The 18,497-nt window shown below is 35.8% G+C and overlaps 1 protein-coding gene across 14 annotated transcripts in view; it reads right to left on the bottom strand.

Annotated features, from left to right (window-relative positions):
- Positions 1-661: 661 nt before the first annotated feature.
- Positions 662-18,497, bottom strand: part of POSTN (periostin) — a 37,849-nt gene continuing 20,013 nt past the window's right edge. The window contains exons 13-24 of one of the 14 annotated variants that reach the window (XM_072850321.1): positions 16,702-16,832; positions 16,429-16,531; positions 15,991-16,058; positions 15,363-15,408; positions 13,118-13,165; positions 9,714-9,809; positions 9,006-9,095; positions 7,350-7,427; positions 6,865-6,945; positions 4,564-4,650; positions 2,449-2,490; positions 662-1,907 (exon numbers count right to left, since the gene is read on the bottom strand). In XM_072850321.1, coding sequence (XP_072706422.1) covers positions 1,867-1,907; positions 2,449-2,490; positions 4,564-4,650; positions 6,865-6,945; positions 7,350-7,427; positions 9,006-9,095; positions 9,714-9,809; positions 13,118-13,165; positions 15,363-15,408; positions 15,991-16,058; positions 16,429-16,531; positions 16,702-16,832 — 911 coding nt within the window. In that variant the 3' untranslated portion in view covers positions 662-1,866. The remainder of the gene's footprint in view (positions 1,908-2,448; positions 2,491-4,563; positions 4,651-6,864; positions 6,946-7,349; positions 7,428-9,005; positions 9,096-9,713; positions 9,810-13,117; positions 13,166-15,362; positions 15,409-15,990; positions 16,059-16,428; positions 16,532-16,701; positions 16,833-18,497) is intronic. The other 13 variants (XM_072850323.1, XM_072850324.1, XM_072850322.1 and 10 more) reach the window with 13 other exon arrangements.

The raw sequence follows: 18,497 nt of genomic DNA, 5'->3' as shown, positions 1-18,497 counted from the left end.
CCTTCTGCTTCCTCCCCGGTTCCTGTACATACTTTATCTGTTAAAGTATGTACGTTCCATTCCACTTTCTTCTCCATCTCCTACTCTTTTTTTGGGAGAGGAGAGCACAGACACATTCCTCCCGTAACATAATTACTGTCCTTTAAAATCTTACTTGACCGTCAGCTCATGGTGGCACAGCAGTGATGAAAGCAGATTAAAGTTAGTGATTTAATGACAGTCAAAGGCCATGGGGAAAGGTGGCAGCTTCAGTTCACCCTCTAGGCAGTCCTAAGAGCTCTCGTTCTCACCTAAAAGCTACCTAGCTCTTACCAGGGTTAAAAGCTGTCCTTCCAGCAAAGCGCTATGATAGTAGATACTGAGGTCACCTTATTGAGAGAGTTTGACAGCCCAGTAAGGCTACACAACATATCAATCCCATGCTGAGATAGCTTTACCGTTCAGGGAGTAGTGCTCTTGGTATGTGATTATGGAATTAGGGAAGGTTTTTAATTGTGTCTAAGGAGAGTGATGCAGCTTAAGTGCACTAGCATGTGCTAAGACAGAGAAGCATCAGTTTGCTTCTTTGAAAGCATAATTTTTAACTAAAAACTACACTAAAAGCTTAAGAATATTTAGAATTTTCTTTACTATTCAAAAAATATTTACAAATTAAAGCAAGCACAGTTCAGCCAAATTCTTTATTGAGTATTTGTTTCAAAACAGAAGTATAAAAGCACATTAGATGATAAGTCCTCTGAAACTTTGGTCTGCAGAATTAAGGCACTTTGAATAAGTTTTTTCTACTCCATGAGCAATTGTTTTCCAACTTTTGTTAATAAAGGCAAACAACTTTTATGAGTACAAAACTAGAGTTATAAAATTGACATAATTTACAGACAACTCCACATTAGCACCAGACATTAGCAAAGCATGTTTTGATATAAAAGCTTTCAGACCTAGCCTCATTTTTGTAAAACCTTTTTCCATGCTAAGTTAACTGTTTGCATGCATTTTATTTATCCCTTTTATAATCCACTTTAATAATCAAAGGACACATTTAGGGAAAAGTGGGAAAACGCTTAAGAATCTCAGTATAGGTATTGGTATAGGATTCCTTTAATGGGAATGATTTTTTCTTATAAATAAAGAAGTCAATATGATCTCAAATACATTTCAAGAAGGTCATAATGTTTGCTTTTTTTCTTTTTAAGAGCTTCCATTAGCCACGTTACTAGAAGGCATTTGGATATGCAATGCAGAACAAAAAAAGGATACATTTAATATAAGGCATATTTGTTTGTTTAGAAAAGGTAACATTACTGGTGTCATTATGACATTAAAGACATGATGAATTTTGATTTACAAAAAACATACAATACTACTGAACCAAAAGTGCTATGTTAACATCTTGTATTTCCTTAGATTACTCTAAAAATCACCTGAAGTGATTTTTTTCTAGAAATGATCTAATTTCATTTATATTTCTTATTTAGTGGAAATAATAATAATAAAAAAATACACTCTGTATTGTTCCCTGCTCTTTTTGAATCCAATCCTGCAAACACTTACTAGCCAGCATGAGAAGGAATCCTGGTTCTACAGAAGTTGATGGCCTTCAGCACTTCCAGGATTCCATCCTGCATAGTGCTTACTATCAAGAGCAGTTAAAGCACCCCCAATGGACTGCTCCTCCTAGTGAGCACTGTGCTAGCAGTGAGTATCTGCAGCTTCACATCTTTTTATGGATTCATGGTTCAGTTTACATTATGTTATCAAAACAATGTTGTTTTCTAATGTTCTTATTTTTTTAAAAAAACAGTTTCTCATCCTCTCAAAGACCATGCTGTTAATTTGTAATTCTGTGGATTCTATCTTGGAAAGCTTTTAGGGATAAGCTAGTCTTGTCCTCCTTCTTGCTGTTCCCCCTGGGAAAAATGGAAAAAGAACCATAATTATTACCTATAATTTTATATAATATAGTTACACTATTTACTATATTTACTTGTGAAACAGACATGTGAAGAGGAAAGATGAAGCCTGATGCTGAATCTGTCACTCTTGTGCTGGCAGCTAGGAAATTACAGTGATCTCTCAGCTTCTTAATTGATCAAAATAATGTAGAATCAGCGAGTTAGTTACAAAATCCCATGGTGGGGAATCCCACAGTGCAATCTTCACAGTGTTGGACTCCAGAGTCAGATCTCACTTTGACGGCTTTATTCTAATCTGAAATACTGTTTGACCAAAGCAGATAATCTAACTTGTTTTCAGATAGAAATATATATAAGAAAAAAATCTAGAAACCCAATAATTAACAATACCAAGCTTTGTTAAAATTTCTTTTTTTTAAAGCATAAATGCAACTCTTTCCTTTCGAACTCTGTTTTCTTAAGGGTATTTTTTCCCTCCTGACTTTTAATGTAACTGAAAATATAAATATATGTTTAAATACATGTTTTCTTTTACCTTGTGTCCTCCTGGTTGGTTGTACTTTCCGTACAGGTGCTTCTAGAAAACAGAAATGTTGCAGTCAGAAGTTATTTGTAAGAGCCTTTGAATTAAAACTCATTAGAAATGTTGGAAACCCATTGCTGGCTTGCGAAGTTTGTTCTTTAAGGTTTTCAGTAAATTAAGAATTTTGTCCCATTAGCATGTTGACTTGATCACCCGAAACATGAATGCCTATAATACAATTCACACATTTCTGTCATGTGCAGTCATCCATCAAATCTTACTAACAGTTCAAAAATATTTTTACATTTTAACAGTATGAATTAATCCATTATTCACACTGATCTCCTACTGATGGTTACATGATGTAGGCAGGTGCCAGGATGTTTTGCTCACTCTCTGCATTCAGCAAACACCATCTGACACTGTCAGCGATGTACAAGCTCAGGTTAATGTATGGCCCAGGACTCAGTCTCAGTTTTTGGCAGAGGACATCCAGGTCTGCTGTATAGGCTTTACTTCAGGAATTATTTATAAGTGATATGCTTGAAACTCAACCATCACAAGATGTTTGCTACATTTCCAGCTGTGTTTGGGGCTTGATGTGTAGCTGCATTGTGAGTCCACAGTATGATTCCACATTTAGAGTTCAGTTAATTTTCTCAGAGACTTCTGTTTTAAAGGGTAGAGCAAGGGCTATTGAATAGGTACCACCCTCATTAGCAGATACATCTGTTTTCCAAAATACTGACTCAGTGAAACTATGGACACTTTTTCCTCTTTCTCATCAAACCTTGAGACATTTTTTAAACCAGATGTCTCCTCATTGAGAGGAACAACATTTCACAAGCATAAGAGATAATTCTTCTGTTACTATCACAGAAATGTTACTGCAGTATTTTTCCTTCTTTACAACCCATGAACTACTTGCATCTTCGCTTAATCAGCTGCAGTCGGTTGTCTTTTCATCCTGAGGTACAGGGTATATAAATGCACAGCCCTGAGATACAGGCTTCACCTCATTACAGCTGAGGCTAAACACTGGGTATCTATCTGCACCAACATGATTGATAGAAAATTTCAAGCTCTGCACTGCCCTGACAGAACATGGTCCAGCCAAAATATGTTTTCCATACTTATATGCTGTCCATACAATTATGCTTTCAGGTAAACCTCATGGTCAAAGATCATACCTCTCTGTCATTTTCAGGCAATAGTTGACTTCCCTGCATGCCTGGTACTACTCAACATTGAAATTATACAAACAGTATGGTATACCTTCAGTATTTAACATAGACTTCAACATTTAAAAAGTAGAAACATATTTAACTTCATTCTCCACAAGCCATAATATTTTTTCCTATGAATTTAAGTTCAAAGGTCGATAGAATAACTTATTCTGCATTATTAGAATTAGAATTGGAAAAGGACATACATAGAAATACAAAAGAAACTCTAAACAAGCTGCTACTTAACTTTTAATGAAGATCATTAAAAAATGATTGTTAAACTTGAAGAACAAATTCCTGATATAAAGCTGGGCTGAATTGCATTTGTCTCCTTTAAGAGATTCATTTTGAAGCTCAACACCATTCAGCTTTTTCAAACCCAAGAGCTTTCCTCATTTAACAACAGGATAAGGGTAAAGAAATTCCAAGACCCTGTGAGATATTTACTCAACCCCAGAGGTTATATTCCCTCCACCCTACCCCCCTTCAACAAGTTGAGAAACCCTCACATCAACAGATCACATTAACACTGACAAGAAATAACTCAAGTTAAAAACAACTCACGTGGTCTTCTTCTGGATGTGCTGCTTAGAGAAAAGGCAATACTTATGGTGCAGTTTCCTTCAAATGTTTTACCTAAGCTTTGTGGTTAGACATTTCCTCTTGTCTACTATGCTTGCCAAATCTTTTAGTTACTTTTAGCCACAAGAGAAGCCTCCACATTTTTCCCTGCAATGTCAGTGAAAGAATTCTTTTCCAAAACAATTATAAAACTCTTCTTGCTAAAATACTAGCTTCAGACCTAAGTAATTTTTGTGAATAGATACTATAAAACCCCACCTGGAATGATCACTTCAGACAAAGCAGGTCTTAGTGATACTGGATTTTTAGACAAACTAACCTTCCAGATGGACTTTCTTGATTTCTCTCTCGATAATCTGTGGCTCTCCCTCAATTACTTTAGTAACCTTGGTGTACTCAGTTCCAGCTACGATAAGCATCAAAAACAAATGAGTTAAATCTGGCATAGCATTTTTCCATATGCAAGGAGCCTTCAGTGGAAACAATGTCATTTTGGGGGTGTAGATGTATGCAGACCACCATGTTATTCATGCCGTAAGGTCCTGCTGATTTCCTTGGCCCTGCCACAGGTGTTTCCTTCTCTAGGGCTGAAAGTCATTAATTGTAACCTTGGCTTGAAGTTTTGTTTCAGCAAAGACTGCCAATTGTAATAGGCAGTGCTGGATATTGTATGAGTAGAATTACAGCCCATATGAAATCATTCGTTTACTGTAGACAGTGGTAGTATATTTGTTTGTGACTGGACTCAGATTTAAATGCTTAGGAAATTTTCAGTAAAACAGAATTAATTTGATGTAGACAAGAGGGCCGTAAAGCATTGTCGCCATTATCACCAACAGCCATAAAGCAGCATGTGTATCTGCTTTAATTGGCTAAACGTAGGGTAAGGTATTATCATGGCAGCCAAGGGTAGCTGACTGGATAAATCATGGAAAAGATAGAGAAGAATCAAATTAAAACAAGAGACGAATCTGCCTATTTGGTCCATTCTGTAAAGCAGGATGCTTATGCAAACTAACATATAATAGCAAGGAAAAATGGCAAGAATTCAAGAGACAATATTGTCTTTTCCAAATTTACTACAGAGAAGCTATTTATCTCTCTTCCATACACCTATAGGATCACTGTAAGATGTATCTCTGCAGATTATGTCTGTTTAGTTGTATACCTCTGTAACTGAAGATGATTACAATTACAAGTAATTGTTAGATTTCGGCATCAGACCTGTCACCAGAATTTTGAACAGATTAAGTTTGATCCTGCTCTTTATTGCCTGGTTGACACCAATAGAACATAGTCCAGTATAGACTTGTTTCTTGCTATAATTTCTTTCATTTTCAACTTTCCTTTTAAATATTCAACACTGAAATACGCATCTCCAGAGAGCAACTCTTTTCACATAGCTAGGACACTTAAGGTAGGATACAATGAAAAACCCTCTGGAAGTTCCTATTTTGCTCTAATGTTTATAGGCAAATCCTGGCTTAGATCTGTAAAACTAAGATTGAGATGTTTAAAACAGAAGAAAGAAATACAGTCAACAGCATTCATAGCCATATCTTGGCTTTTCTCTAAGACTGTAATATACTGTATATAGCTGTATTGTCGACTAGCATGGCTTTGTTTGGTGGAAAGCTGTTCAGCCGTTCAGCCATCACTAAATTTTTTATTTAACTGAAGTTTAAGTCACATGCACAGAATAGTGCTTTTGAAGGACTACAAGATTTAGTTCAATGAACACACAGCTGGCTGTGAGCTATTTCCCTGGTATTCAGGTTTGTAACTTACTAAAAAGGTAACATAAAATGAAGTGGATTCAGTTAATTTATGCCAAGAGAAACATCCATACATATTTTTGAGCTTCTAACTCAGGTTTACACTAACATTTACTAAAAACACAACACTTGAATTCTCTTTTTTTATTCCCCATTGCTATTATAGATAGTTTTTCTAATCTACATTAAGCAGAGAACATTCCAAATTCATAGATAAAGATTAATTTCACAAGCACAAGTTCTTTTACCAGTTTTCTACATCTACTGGTTATATATTGCCAAAACTGTTAGAATTAAGAGAGCAAGAAGGATAGAAAACCATTCCTTGGAATGCTATATTTGAAGAGAATTAAAGTTAATGCCTTGATATCTATCACCTGTAAGCATTTAAAGAAGGATGCTAAACATGCCTTTATTTATTAACTTGAGGGCAATGAATATTCATTTCTGAAGAATTGATAAGTAAGATGAATTTGGCCTGTTACAATACTTTCCACTTCATAAGTGTTTTTCACAGATTTAAATTTGCTGAAAAAGAGTTCACAGCTAGTGGAATAAATCTTCATTGCTCCCCTGAGTTTTAATTAGATAACTTTTTAAAGACTGAAAAAAACCAAATAATTTTTTTTTCATGATCAATATAAAATAATTGATTAATCAAACTTTGGTACTTATTTCCATTTCACAGACATCTGGCACTTCATATATGGCATTCTATTTTTTTCTCCCATTAAAATTACACTTCTGCTAGGTCAGTCTTTAAAATGTTGAGATCCACATATCTGAGAGGGGTTTCAGTTATCATAACCTGTTGCAAAAAGGTTAGTTATAATACACTGAATTACCTCCCTGCAGAAGTCTTTTGATTTCTTCATCTTCAAGTAAATGACCATCACCTTCAATAAATTTGGTCACCTTGGTAACCTCTGATAGGATACAGGTTATGGCAAAAAATTCATTTACAGAAAACATTTGACAATCCTATAACAGCATATTACTGAATTAATCCTGTCATAGCAGTTTGCTGAATTACAGAATTAATCTGTTACGGTATTAAATTCTATGTAAACACTGAAAACAACATATTTTATGACAAATATAGCATACTGTATTAGACCCAGGCAGACTCAACTCTGGAGCTGACTGAAATGTGAAGATCACAGACTCAAACCAGAACGTTAGATTTGGGCATTTCTCAGGTTCTGAGGTTTAATCTCTGGATATGATTTTGCAGTATGAGCACCTTTGCTGAAAACATGGAGTATCTGTTCAGTAATGACTTAAGTAATATATTTTTTTTTAAAGGAAGGAAAGAAACAAGAATACTAACCTTCTTCAAGCAATTTTTTTAACTTTTCTTCATTGTCTGAACCACCTGCAGTAATTCTGGTATATTTTATTTCAGGACCTGGAAAAAAGATATGTAAGACAGTGACTTTAGTCAGATATAACCGGATTGCCTTTTAAGTTATTTTTTCCTATTTAACACTTAGGATGGTTTCGTGGTTAACATGCTTTAATCTGCTTTTATGATCATTCTACCTTTCACTGTGTCCCAAATTAAACTGAAAGAGGGTTCCAAATAGTATTGAGCTATTCAGGAAAGTACTTAGACAAATTTAACATACTTATAGTAAATATCTGCTCACATTCTTAAAGCAAGACACAGTGTTAAACACTTTTTTGTATTAGGTCATATATCAATCATATTTTCTAAGTGCAAAAAGAGTCTGGATCCACTGTTGTAAATTGACGCTGTTGCTTTTATTAATGCTGTGAATCATTTGAGAGCTTAACATTTGACATTCTTTATCAGTTTCTACTACAGAGGGAAGGGAAGAAATATCAGGTCTGAAACGCTGGCATTTTACATTATATTGACCATTTTATGTGGGATATCAGTGAAATTTGAATTTGAAAAATGAGAAAACGGTATTTTATTTTCTCCCCCAGAGCTTTTGTGTTGAAAAATAGTCCCCAGTTTATTCAGAAATCACCAAAGTTTTTCATTCAGTTATTTTCATTGTAGTAAATAGTTGTATGAGAATAACTTAAGTCTGGTTCTTTATTTCTCTCTTGCTTCAATGACTTCTTAAATTGAATTTTAAGATTTTCTAAATAAACTGAATATTAAGACTTTCTGCTAAGTCAATATGTTCCTATAACACTGTCTTTCCTTTACAACTGCTCTGGCAGACAGAATTTTAATGACAGCATTCAAACTGATATTTAACCAAGGGGATAAAAATGTGTTAGCAGAGCATTTGTGACTGCTTAAATATGCCTCACTCCACTTTTCAATTTCTGTGAAGTTTCTAGGTTTCTTAAAGAAATATCTCTGTAGTAGGTCAAATATATTGAAATTGGCCAACGATTTTGAAAGTTCCTGTGGGAGAAGATCTAGGGACACAGATGCACATTAATTTTATCTTATATTAGTTGAATACAAATGTCTAACTTGTGGGTGTCAGATCAACCGAGGCCTCTCCTTACAGAGAAAGATAGAAGTTCTTTTTCTGAAATGATTGTCAAGGGAGCCTGGGATGACAGGCAAAAGTAGGTATCCACACACTGAAGGTCTACCTTTGGTCAAATGAAACCTACCTGGAGATATACAACCCAAAAGTACACACAAAAAAAAAAAAGTCTCCTTTCTAAAGCAAGCCCGACTAAAAAAATGTAATAAAAGTAGTCTCACCCTCAAATGGTAGCAAGAAGCTTGCAAAAGCAGACACTTTGCAAATACATTAAAAAAAAAAAGACAAGTTTTCATTGTTTTGCATGCTGTTAAAATATTGTTGCCATTTCTGTATATGTGTGTGTAGTGCACACAGCCAGAATTTGAGCCATACATAGGCAGTGGGAAGCATTAGGGAAAATTCCTCTCCAGGAAATGCAGCTTAGGTATTAGGACAGAACTTAAGATGTGTTACTTTCGTATGTAACTGTGAACTTTACTAAGTATGAAGAGCTCAGCATAATTTACCTTGAATAATTCTTTCTTCTGTTACTTTTTTCTCCGTCACTTCCACAGGTCGCCCATCAATGATTTTGGTGTATGTTTTAATAATTGGTTCTATGAGGATTTTTAAATTGAAGACATTAATCAAGTGATGAACAGTGTTACATGTGCTGTTTCTGAGATGCTGAAACTTACTGAAGCACACAAGGAAATACCATAGCATATTTTATGAAAAATAAAAATGTCCAGAGGAGACCAGGAAGTAAGTTTCCTCCAAATTTAGGATGGCCACATGCTGTTTTTCCTTTAAAAGCACCCTAGATGTGAACTTCTCAATGCCCTTAGCAAAGCAGAAGGCAAAGTTTACCTCTCTGTCTGATAAAATTGCTTTTCTATCACAGAATCACGTACTGCATTTTTGATTGCAGGACAACAACCAGCAAATAATTCTTAACTGAGACAGATGTTATACCAGCATGCAGAGCATTTCTAACACTGTCTTGACTGCAGCTAAGGGACACAGCTAGGTGAAAAACCCAATTTTTTGAAATGCATGAGAAGTGAGAATTAAATGATGCAATAAAATCACAACACTTCCAGAAGGTCTTGTTAAAAAGAGAACAGTTGTCTAACATATCACAGGAATCACCTACATAAAGTAGAAACTGACTTGGAATAGTGAATGTTTCAAATTTTAACTAATACAAATTGAGTTGCTGAAAGCATACCAACCTCCATGAATCACTTTAGTTATTGTCTCCCCTTCCCTGACTATTTTGAACTCAGGTTCCCCTTCAATTAATTTAGTGAGCTGTGTGATAGATGGGTCTGTGACATAGGAAAAAAACAACATGTTACAAATAGTCATAAAAATATTTATGGTATTCCACGGGGCTGAGATGAAGCTAGCATTATCCCCCCTACTCTAAATAAACCAGATGACTGTAATGGAGGATTTTTAAAATCTGAAAAGCCATTTGCAGCAATGCTGTACAATCTTGCACTTCCTCCCATGCTATCTTAAATTTAGATCCTATTGCACACTTACTATTTACAATGGGTTTTTTTTACTTTTGTGTATCTGATATTTTTAACATCTGTTGACAAGTCTCAGGCAAAAACCAGATCCTCAGCAGCTGAAAGGAAGTTTTCCTCCATATATTAGTAAGAAGCCTACTCTGTGACATTGCTGGACTCATAGCTATTGCTCTGCTAGTGATAAGCATGCAAACTATTGTGTGAAAGCTTAGAAAAGAACTAGAGAAAGAAATGTTTGTAATGTTATTTCCTACTAACTGTAGAGATATCTAAGAGGAAACTGGGTCTTTTAATCAGAATTCCTTTATGCTGGTTTGGGTTTTTTTAATTTGTTATTTTGGGGGGTGGGTATTTGGCTTTTTTTTTTTAAGCTACCAAGACTTGGTCAGTGGTCACCCAGCTTAAAGAAAAAAAATAAATAAACTTCAGAGATCAACTGGAATGGCTGCAAGGATATTTGTGAGCATTAATGGTTATCATTCTTTGAGTTGCATGGGAGAGGTCATCTTGATTTCAATGGCCAAAAGCAAACCTCTTAATCTTGTGCAATCCCTATAGACCATACTGATCCAAATGTATCTCTGACGGGCTGGAGCACCAGATACTAAATAAATTAGAAACATGCCATTGATGCAGTCAATTAACAGGAATAACATGGTTCTTCTGTAACAAATGTTATGGCAACATCTTCTACTTAAGAAGCTGCTGTAACACACACTTCCTTTATTCTCTATTCAGAGTTGGAAACTTAATACCGTCCATCTCTCACTTTACTTAAAAATCTTTCGTTATATGAATTTATGTAGAAGTCGATACTACATAGATTTTTTTTTTAAATTACTGATCAGGATTTAACAATAGCTTTTTAATATGTGTGCCTGGCATTAATTGTTGAAAACAATACAATTCAGGCTAACTAGTCTAGACTAACTAACTCCTTCAATAGTAACAAATCTAAGTGTATATTTTTGTTTGATTTTGCAGCAGAAGACGATTGTATAGGTTAGACTTTAGAGCTAAATAATTCATTTATTTGCTGCAGATGAGATTATATGATAGGATCATAATGATGCCAAGTTACTATAGAGCTCTATTCATCTACTCGGAGTTTTAAATAACTGAACAACCCATTGCTTTTTCTTTTATTTTCTAACAATTCTGGCTAAAAACATTCATAAATATTTTAAAGAAGAGATCTTATAAGATTCATTCACTTGCTTGTTTTAAATGTAGAGGCATTTTTGCATGTTGAGAATCCATTAAATACCAATAGACATTGATACAAGTGATGAATATTAATGAAAACATTTCAAAGGTGTATTTATGAATGTTTATAAATCCTTTTTTTTTAGATTTCTAAATTACTGTACCTTCTTATGTGATTGATACAGCAGATGTACGCAAAACAAAAAGTAAAGCCATAATTTGCTATACTGCCTAGTCTAGGATCAATCCTTTGAACATTTAATCCATTAAGATTTGTGTTTCAATCAGATTTAACTCTTTAGATCCCTTTAACTTGCCTACATATGGACAACGGAAGCACAACTCAAGTAAAAAACATTGAGACAGGAAAGGGCAGACATCACCCTCTAAACTTGGGGGTGGTCGTGGTTTTTCTTTTTTTTACCAAAATCTCCTTTCCATCACTATCTGCTAGAACTTCCTGACATATGTTGCAAAAAATAACATGCAACTTTGCCAGATTTTTTCTACAGACAGTTGTGGGCTTATGTGGTTTTGATGGGAGCTGCCGCTCACTACTGTTACTACTAGCAAGCTCAGAAAGGCCAGAATTGGCTTTATTGGGTCTATTTCTGAATCATCAGCAGAAAGGCTGTATTGGCCAGAGAACATTCCCTGGAGTGTGTCCCAAAGCAGGAACACTGTACTGGCAACGGAAAGGAGTAACTCTTCAATACTCAGTAACTTATAAAGTTATTTTTTTTTCTCTCTGGTGAATAACACTTAGTTGTACAGTTGACTATAGAAGTGCTCAGATATTTCATTTGTTCTTTAAAAGAGGGGTTTGTTTCAGTTAACTTTCAACTTCTAAACATCATGCAAATCACCTAAACTATATGCCCTGTCTCTGGATTTAACATAGAAGAACAGGAACTTTCAGAGAGTGATTCACCTTCATCATAGGAAGATTTCTAAAATATCTTGGATTAATTACCATATGGAATCATCTATCCATTTATGTTGCTCTGTGGATCTGATTTAATGATAGAGAGTAGGCAACAAAGTTCAGTATATATGCTAGATGATGTCCAGTCCTAAGTGGGATGAAGCACAGACAAGCAGCTGAAAAAGCAAGCTCGTGTCACTTCTGCTGGGAGGAAGTCCTCCCAGAAACTATGATTAAACAGTCTGGACATTTTTAACTGCCTTTCTCCTCAGTTGAGCTCAACCAGATTCCCTTTGAGCATTTTTATTTCCAATGGGAAACTGGAGCTTCTTAGCAGTGTACCTGGTCTAGTGAAACCAGTGGATTTTTTAGTTAAGTTATGAATCACAAGCAATTTTGACAGTTTCAGCCCCACTTTTTCTTCTTTTCAGCCCCACCGCTAATCTTTAAGTTATGCTTTTGCCTCAAGAAATTGAAAATGAAAGTTTGGCTAACTGTCCTTTCCAGGCATCTGACAGATATTGGTATTTAGAACTGATTGAAAACTATAGAAAAATGAACTGATTGATAGGTTTTTTTCTTCAAAGTATAAGAAACAAATCTACTTCATTTTTTTAAAATAACTGTTTTAATTAAAAAAAAGGAAATGTTTTTATTGAAAGTATAGTAATATTTGGGGCACTTAAAAGAAATTGTTTGAAAAAAATTATTTTAAAAATATTTTAAAAATGCCCATAGAAAAAGGAGAAAATCCATCTGGGGAGAACAACTGTGGGAAAACTTTTTATAAAAAATATTTCAGCCAGTTCTAATTGCAATATTTGTATCTTTGCTTTTCCAGCAAAGTGCTGAATGTCCTGGAGTTGTTATGTACAAAATGCATCCTGTTAAAGAAATATACACAATACATATTCTGTATATGTGTATGAACATATACAGAAATATATATACTAAGGGCCTCATTTACCTTCCTTTCTGATGATGGGCTGGACGTTGCTTTCAATTATGTTAATTTCTGAAAGTATAGAAAATGGAATATAAAGCACATTCCATTCTTACAGTTTCTTTATGGTAATGAGCAGTTATACTTGGTCTGGTCATAAAGATGTGGATAAAATCACAGATACTAATGGATGAAAAAGTAACTCAAAAGGATCTAGAGCATGGATCTCAGTTCTAGTTACTAAATGGTGGTGTATGTAAGTCACCTGCAGATGGAGTCTGCTGGTATGCTATTTGCATTTGTTTGTGCCTTATGAAACCCACTGGTCATGAAACCCATGATAATGTAAGGTACATAATAATAATGGCTCATACAATTCCCTGCATAAAGATTTTCACAATTTCCTGACGTATCTTAAATTCAAATCTTGCCCTTTTCTTCTCATTAGGGAGCTGACCTGGTAAACAGAGGAAAGCCTCTGACATTCAGAACTATTCTTACACTTGATAGAACATCACAGAGAGTACGACTGTGGTGCCCTTGGGAGATCAAGTTGTCCCTCTACACCTAAGACAGACTCAAGTATTCATTGAACATCTCCGATAGATCGTTATTTGACTCATCTGCATTCACTGGTAAAGAAGCCTTCACTGGTAGAGGTCCCAGCCTTCCTGTTTCCGCATTCAACGAAATCAACAGTTACAACTTTCTTGATGTCTGACATTGACCTCCCTTGCTTCCATTTACAGGCATTGCTTCTCGTGCTACTCTCACTATCCCTGGGAGATAGAATCATAGAATATCTCAAGTTGGAAGGGACTCATAAGGATCATCGAGTCCAACTCCCTTCTCCTCGCGGGACTACCTAAAACTAAACCATATGACTAAGAGCGTTGTTCAGATGTTCCTTGAACTCTGACAGGCTTGGTGTCATGACCACTTCCCTGGGGAGCCTGTTCCAGTGACCGACCACCCTCTCAGCAAAGAACCTTTTCCTAATGTCCAACTTGAACTTCCCCTGACGCAGCTTCATTCCATTTCCTCGTGTCCTATCACTGGTCACCAGAGAGAGGAGATCAGCACCTCCCCCTCCACTGCCCGCCTTGAGGAATTTGTAGACTGCGATGAGGTCACCCCTCAGCCTTCTCTTCTCCAAGCTGAACAAACCAAGCAACCTCAGCCGCTCCTCGTAAGTCTTGCCCTTGAGACCTTTCACCATCTTGGTTGCCCTCCTCTGGGACATACTGTAATAGTTTGATGTCCTTCTTATATTGAGGTGCCCAAAACTGCACACAGTACTTGAGGTGGGGCTGCACCAGTGCAGCGCAGAGTGGGACAATCACCTCCCTCAACCAGCTAGCTATGCTGTGCTTGGTGCACCCCAGGACATGGTTGGCCCTTTTGGCTGCCAGGGCACGCTGTTGACTCATATTCAACTTGCCATCAAGATAGATTATTACATTTTTTATTCCAAGAGCCTTTTAACTTCAGTGTGTCCATTGTCAATTTTCAAAAGCCTAATGTGATGGTCTCCATTTCTACTGAGAAATGTGGGTAGAATCCTATAGAAATTTAATCATCTGCCTAAATTCATATTCCCTCATAACCCAAAGCTTCGGCAGGATCTTTGTCTTCTAACAGTTTGCTTCAACAGGTTCTACTTTATATGCAGAAACTAAATGCAAACCCTGAGAAAGGCGACAAGAGAGCAAAAAGGTTCCTTTTTTACATTTACTCCCTAAAGAGAAAATGGTCAGAACAACTGCCTTCCATACAAGCTTCATATTTGCAGATATGGGAAACAGGTGGAACAGGTACACTCTGTCCCTCTGGAAGCATTTATGAAAAAGAAAGCATCTCAGTGCATAGTTTGGTCAATGCTACATCTTGGAGATTCAGTACAGTACAATGCTACATCTTGGAGAGAGAGGCAGTACAACTCTGGTATGCACCAAGCACTGAACCTTGGCTAAAAACTGAAAAACAATCTTTTCCATATGTATCTTGCCTACCCCAAAGAGTTTGAACAGCTAACTTCAGGGTTACTTTTCTGTCACACATCTGGAAAGGGAAAAAAATACATACAGTAGCACAACAGCCAGAAACATTCTACTTTGAATCTTTCTCTTCCTGTGCTTCCTTGGCACATATTACTTTCCCAGAAATTGCTTTCTTTTTGATTGGAAAAAAAATCTGCAATTCAAGATTGGAACTGGCAACATTAAAAAGCAATCTCAAACCCATCTGGAAGTATTTAAAATGAACTTACTGTAAAATGTCAGTGGAATCTCTTTGAAGGTACTGTCACGAACAAACTATAAATACAGAAAAGTAATTTTAAAATTTAAAAGAAAGAGCACTTGCCTTCTAGTTTCCTAATGAGTGTGGGTAGGATTCACTGCTTCATTTATCTAAAAGTTAGGCTATGCTATTTGCCTAGGTCCTCTCAGTCATTGTTGAGGGAGAATGTACTCTCAGGATGGTAGCTAGGGTAGATAAAGATGCCTATTTTTCTCCACAGGTTATTGAGGCTGGTGGATTTAATGACATAGCAATTTAGTCATTCAATATTTCTTTCAAAGAGGGATTGCCTCAAGGATTTAGAAGTGATTTATTTTGCTAGAGTGATAAAGTGTACCTGAACCAAAGAGCAAATTTGGGCCAGTTCACATTGGAGTTACCCAAATGCAAATATTCTACAATTATTTGGTGTTGAAAAACATATATTCTAACTATTGAGTGCAGTGTATCATTCATGATTCTATTTGGGTAACTGGGAGCTATTGAATGTGTTGTCTGCTGAAGAAACAGGGACCAGAGAATCACTTATGAATTACAACGTACACGGTTTCACAGATTCTGCCAAAAATACAAAGGGATCATTATTTAAAGAGTACCTTAATTTGAATGTACTTAATCAACTTCTTCAGGATTGTGAGCAACTGATCATTTCCAACAGGCAGATCTGACAAAAGAAATAGGCATGTAAAAGGAAACATACACCTGTATTCGTTTTACTTTCATTTATAGTGATCAGAAGATGTAATCACTCTCATACACTCACACAAGCATGTACTTGTACATATACATTCTTCCATATTAGTGGAAAAGTTAGTGTATGGCATCTAGCCTTCCATATACTTGACTTTCACAGGATTTCAAAGAGGTTTCAAGCAAGGTTCTTCCACAAAATGAGTAGTGAGATAAAATTTCTGTTTCTTATTCCACATAGGAATTGTCTCTTTAAAGGAATTAACTTTTTTAGGTTATTGCACCTACGTAACATGTAAACATATTCGAAAGACTGTGTATAAATTCCATGAACTAATACTCACCTGCTGGATATAGGAGTTTATCAATAACATGAATGACACCATTGGTTGCCATGAGATCAGATTCTCTTGATTTCAGTTCATTAACCAGAAGAGTATCATTTACCTGGTAAAGGATGAAAAGAGAACACAAGTTATTAGGGACATTAAAAAACAACCCCAAACCATAATATAACATTCAGAGAGATGCATCCCATTCTGTAACATGGATAGACGTGGAATGTCAAATCCCTGTTACAAGGCTGTATCAAGGAGACTTCTTTTTCGACACTTAACTGTTTTCAAGTAGAGTTTCCCTCCTTGGATGGTTTTAAGAATGTTTGTCACACCAGGCTCAAAGCCACTTCCAATGAAAACTCCTTGTGTCAAGTGGTAAAGAAGAATATTCCTGAGAGCATTTTTGTCTCCTATTTAAAAAGAAAAGAAAAGTAGGAGTAAAAATTAAACAGTAATGGATAGTTCTCTCTGGAAATTCTAAGGATTCACACAGGCTTGAGCCAGAATTAGGCACAGTATGAATGAAACTACCATGAACACATACAATTTGAATCTGTTAAAATGATGTTAAAGGGAAAAAAACAAGCATACGACAAAAAGGCACTCAGAACATAATCATAAAGATGCAATGAGAATTCCTATAGAAAAGAACAGAAAAGTGGCCAGCATTTTCCTGTGTTTCTGTATTATTTTTTATTATTTCCTTGCACTTCTAATCAGAATTTTTTTCCCTTTTCTTAAATATGATCCACAAATCATTTGCAAACACAATAATTTCAGGACCACTAAGCAGTCAGCAATATCAAATTTCACCAAGCTACTAGATAAACTCCAGCCTTAACACTGTTGCAATTAAGGGTAAAGATAGCTAACAATTAATATAATTATTCTCTTGTAGCAACACCCTTCTGAGATGACTGGGGATAACTCACAACTCTTTGTATACACATGCCTTTTCCCATCGGGGGCAGGAGAAAGTTGCTATTTACTTCAGGCAGAAAAGGAGTCATTTGGAGTGCTGGTTCTGTCTGTTTTTACAGAGAACAGACGCAGCATGGAGAAGTTGGGAAAGGGGAAAAAACCCCTATTCTAGGGATGATTTCCATATTTCAAAGTTTGACATTCCTATTTGGGAAGAAAATAAAAGAAAAGAAGCCAACATTTTCAAGACTGTCTTAAAAAGGAAATGGATTCTGGAGCTCAAGTTAGTGTCCTGGCAGGGCTCTCTGGTGCTGTGGGTCCATGGAGTCATAGGACAGTCTGTAGGAATACCCACAACCTCCCCAGGAGACAGGGTACCAAGCAGAGCAGTTTTAAAACACATCTGGCTTGCCTTTACATGGAATATTGACCATTCTACTACAACTTTCATATTAGCATTACACGCTGCTATTGATTGTTATTAGGAGTTTCAGCCTTGATGAAACTGCAACGGAAATACTGTCTGGTTAATTTTTTTTCCTGGTGTCTCTTTCAGTGAACATTTTCCTTTTTCTGCTTTTTGCTTTCATCACTGATATTAATGCAATTTACTTTACTACTGAAATGCAATTAAATGCTCTTTTCTCCCTACTAAAATTAGCAGAGATTTTGTGACTGGACCATTCATAGATAGCATCGTTACATACAAAGCCTAAACATGGCCATTCAAAAGCTGTTTTCACAAACTGTCAGATTACTTTTGTTCTATGCCACAATAGTTATTGGTTAAAATTATCTTTTGTGTCCTTCTTACAGATAAACAGGGTATTTCTTTATATGCCTTAAAAAACCTAAATTTTTTAAGGTTTAATTTTTATGGAGAAAGCAACATAATGTCTTTAAAGAAAGCCAAGACAGAATTCCAGAAAGCAATCTGACAGAAAAAATGGACATTCTGCTGCAAAAAAAATAATGAGGGTAAATTAAAATCTCATCTGCCAAGGAAAGGAAGTAGAAACTGAGTCACAATGGTAGGTAAAGATAGTACATAAAGCCCCTTGAAAAGCAGAATGGCAAATATAATTGTATTCTTAATTATAGAAATAATCCAAAATGGCATGGGCTTTGGGTACAAAGTCAAATTGTGAATTGAA

The sequence above is a fragment of the Ciconia boyciana genome, chromosome 1 (genome assembly GCF_034638445.1).
Source record: "Ciconia boyciana chromosome 1, ASM3463844v1, whole genome shotgun sequence".
NCBI classification, from domain to species: domain Eukaryota; kingdom Metazoa; phylum Chordata; class Aves; order Ciconiiformes; family Ciconiidae; genus Ciconia; species Ciconia boyciana.
Note: the sequence above shows the minus strand (reverse complement) of the source record. Positions and strands in the feature narration are given on the sequence as shown.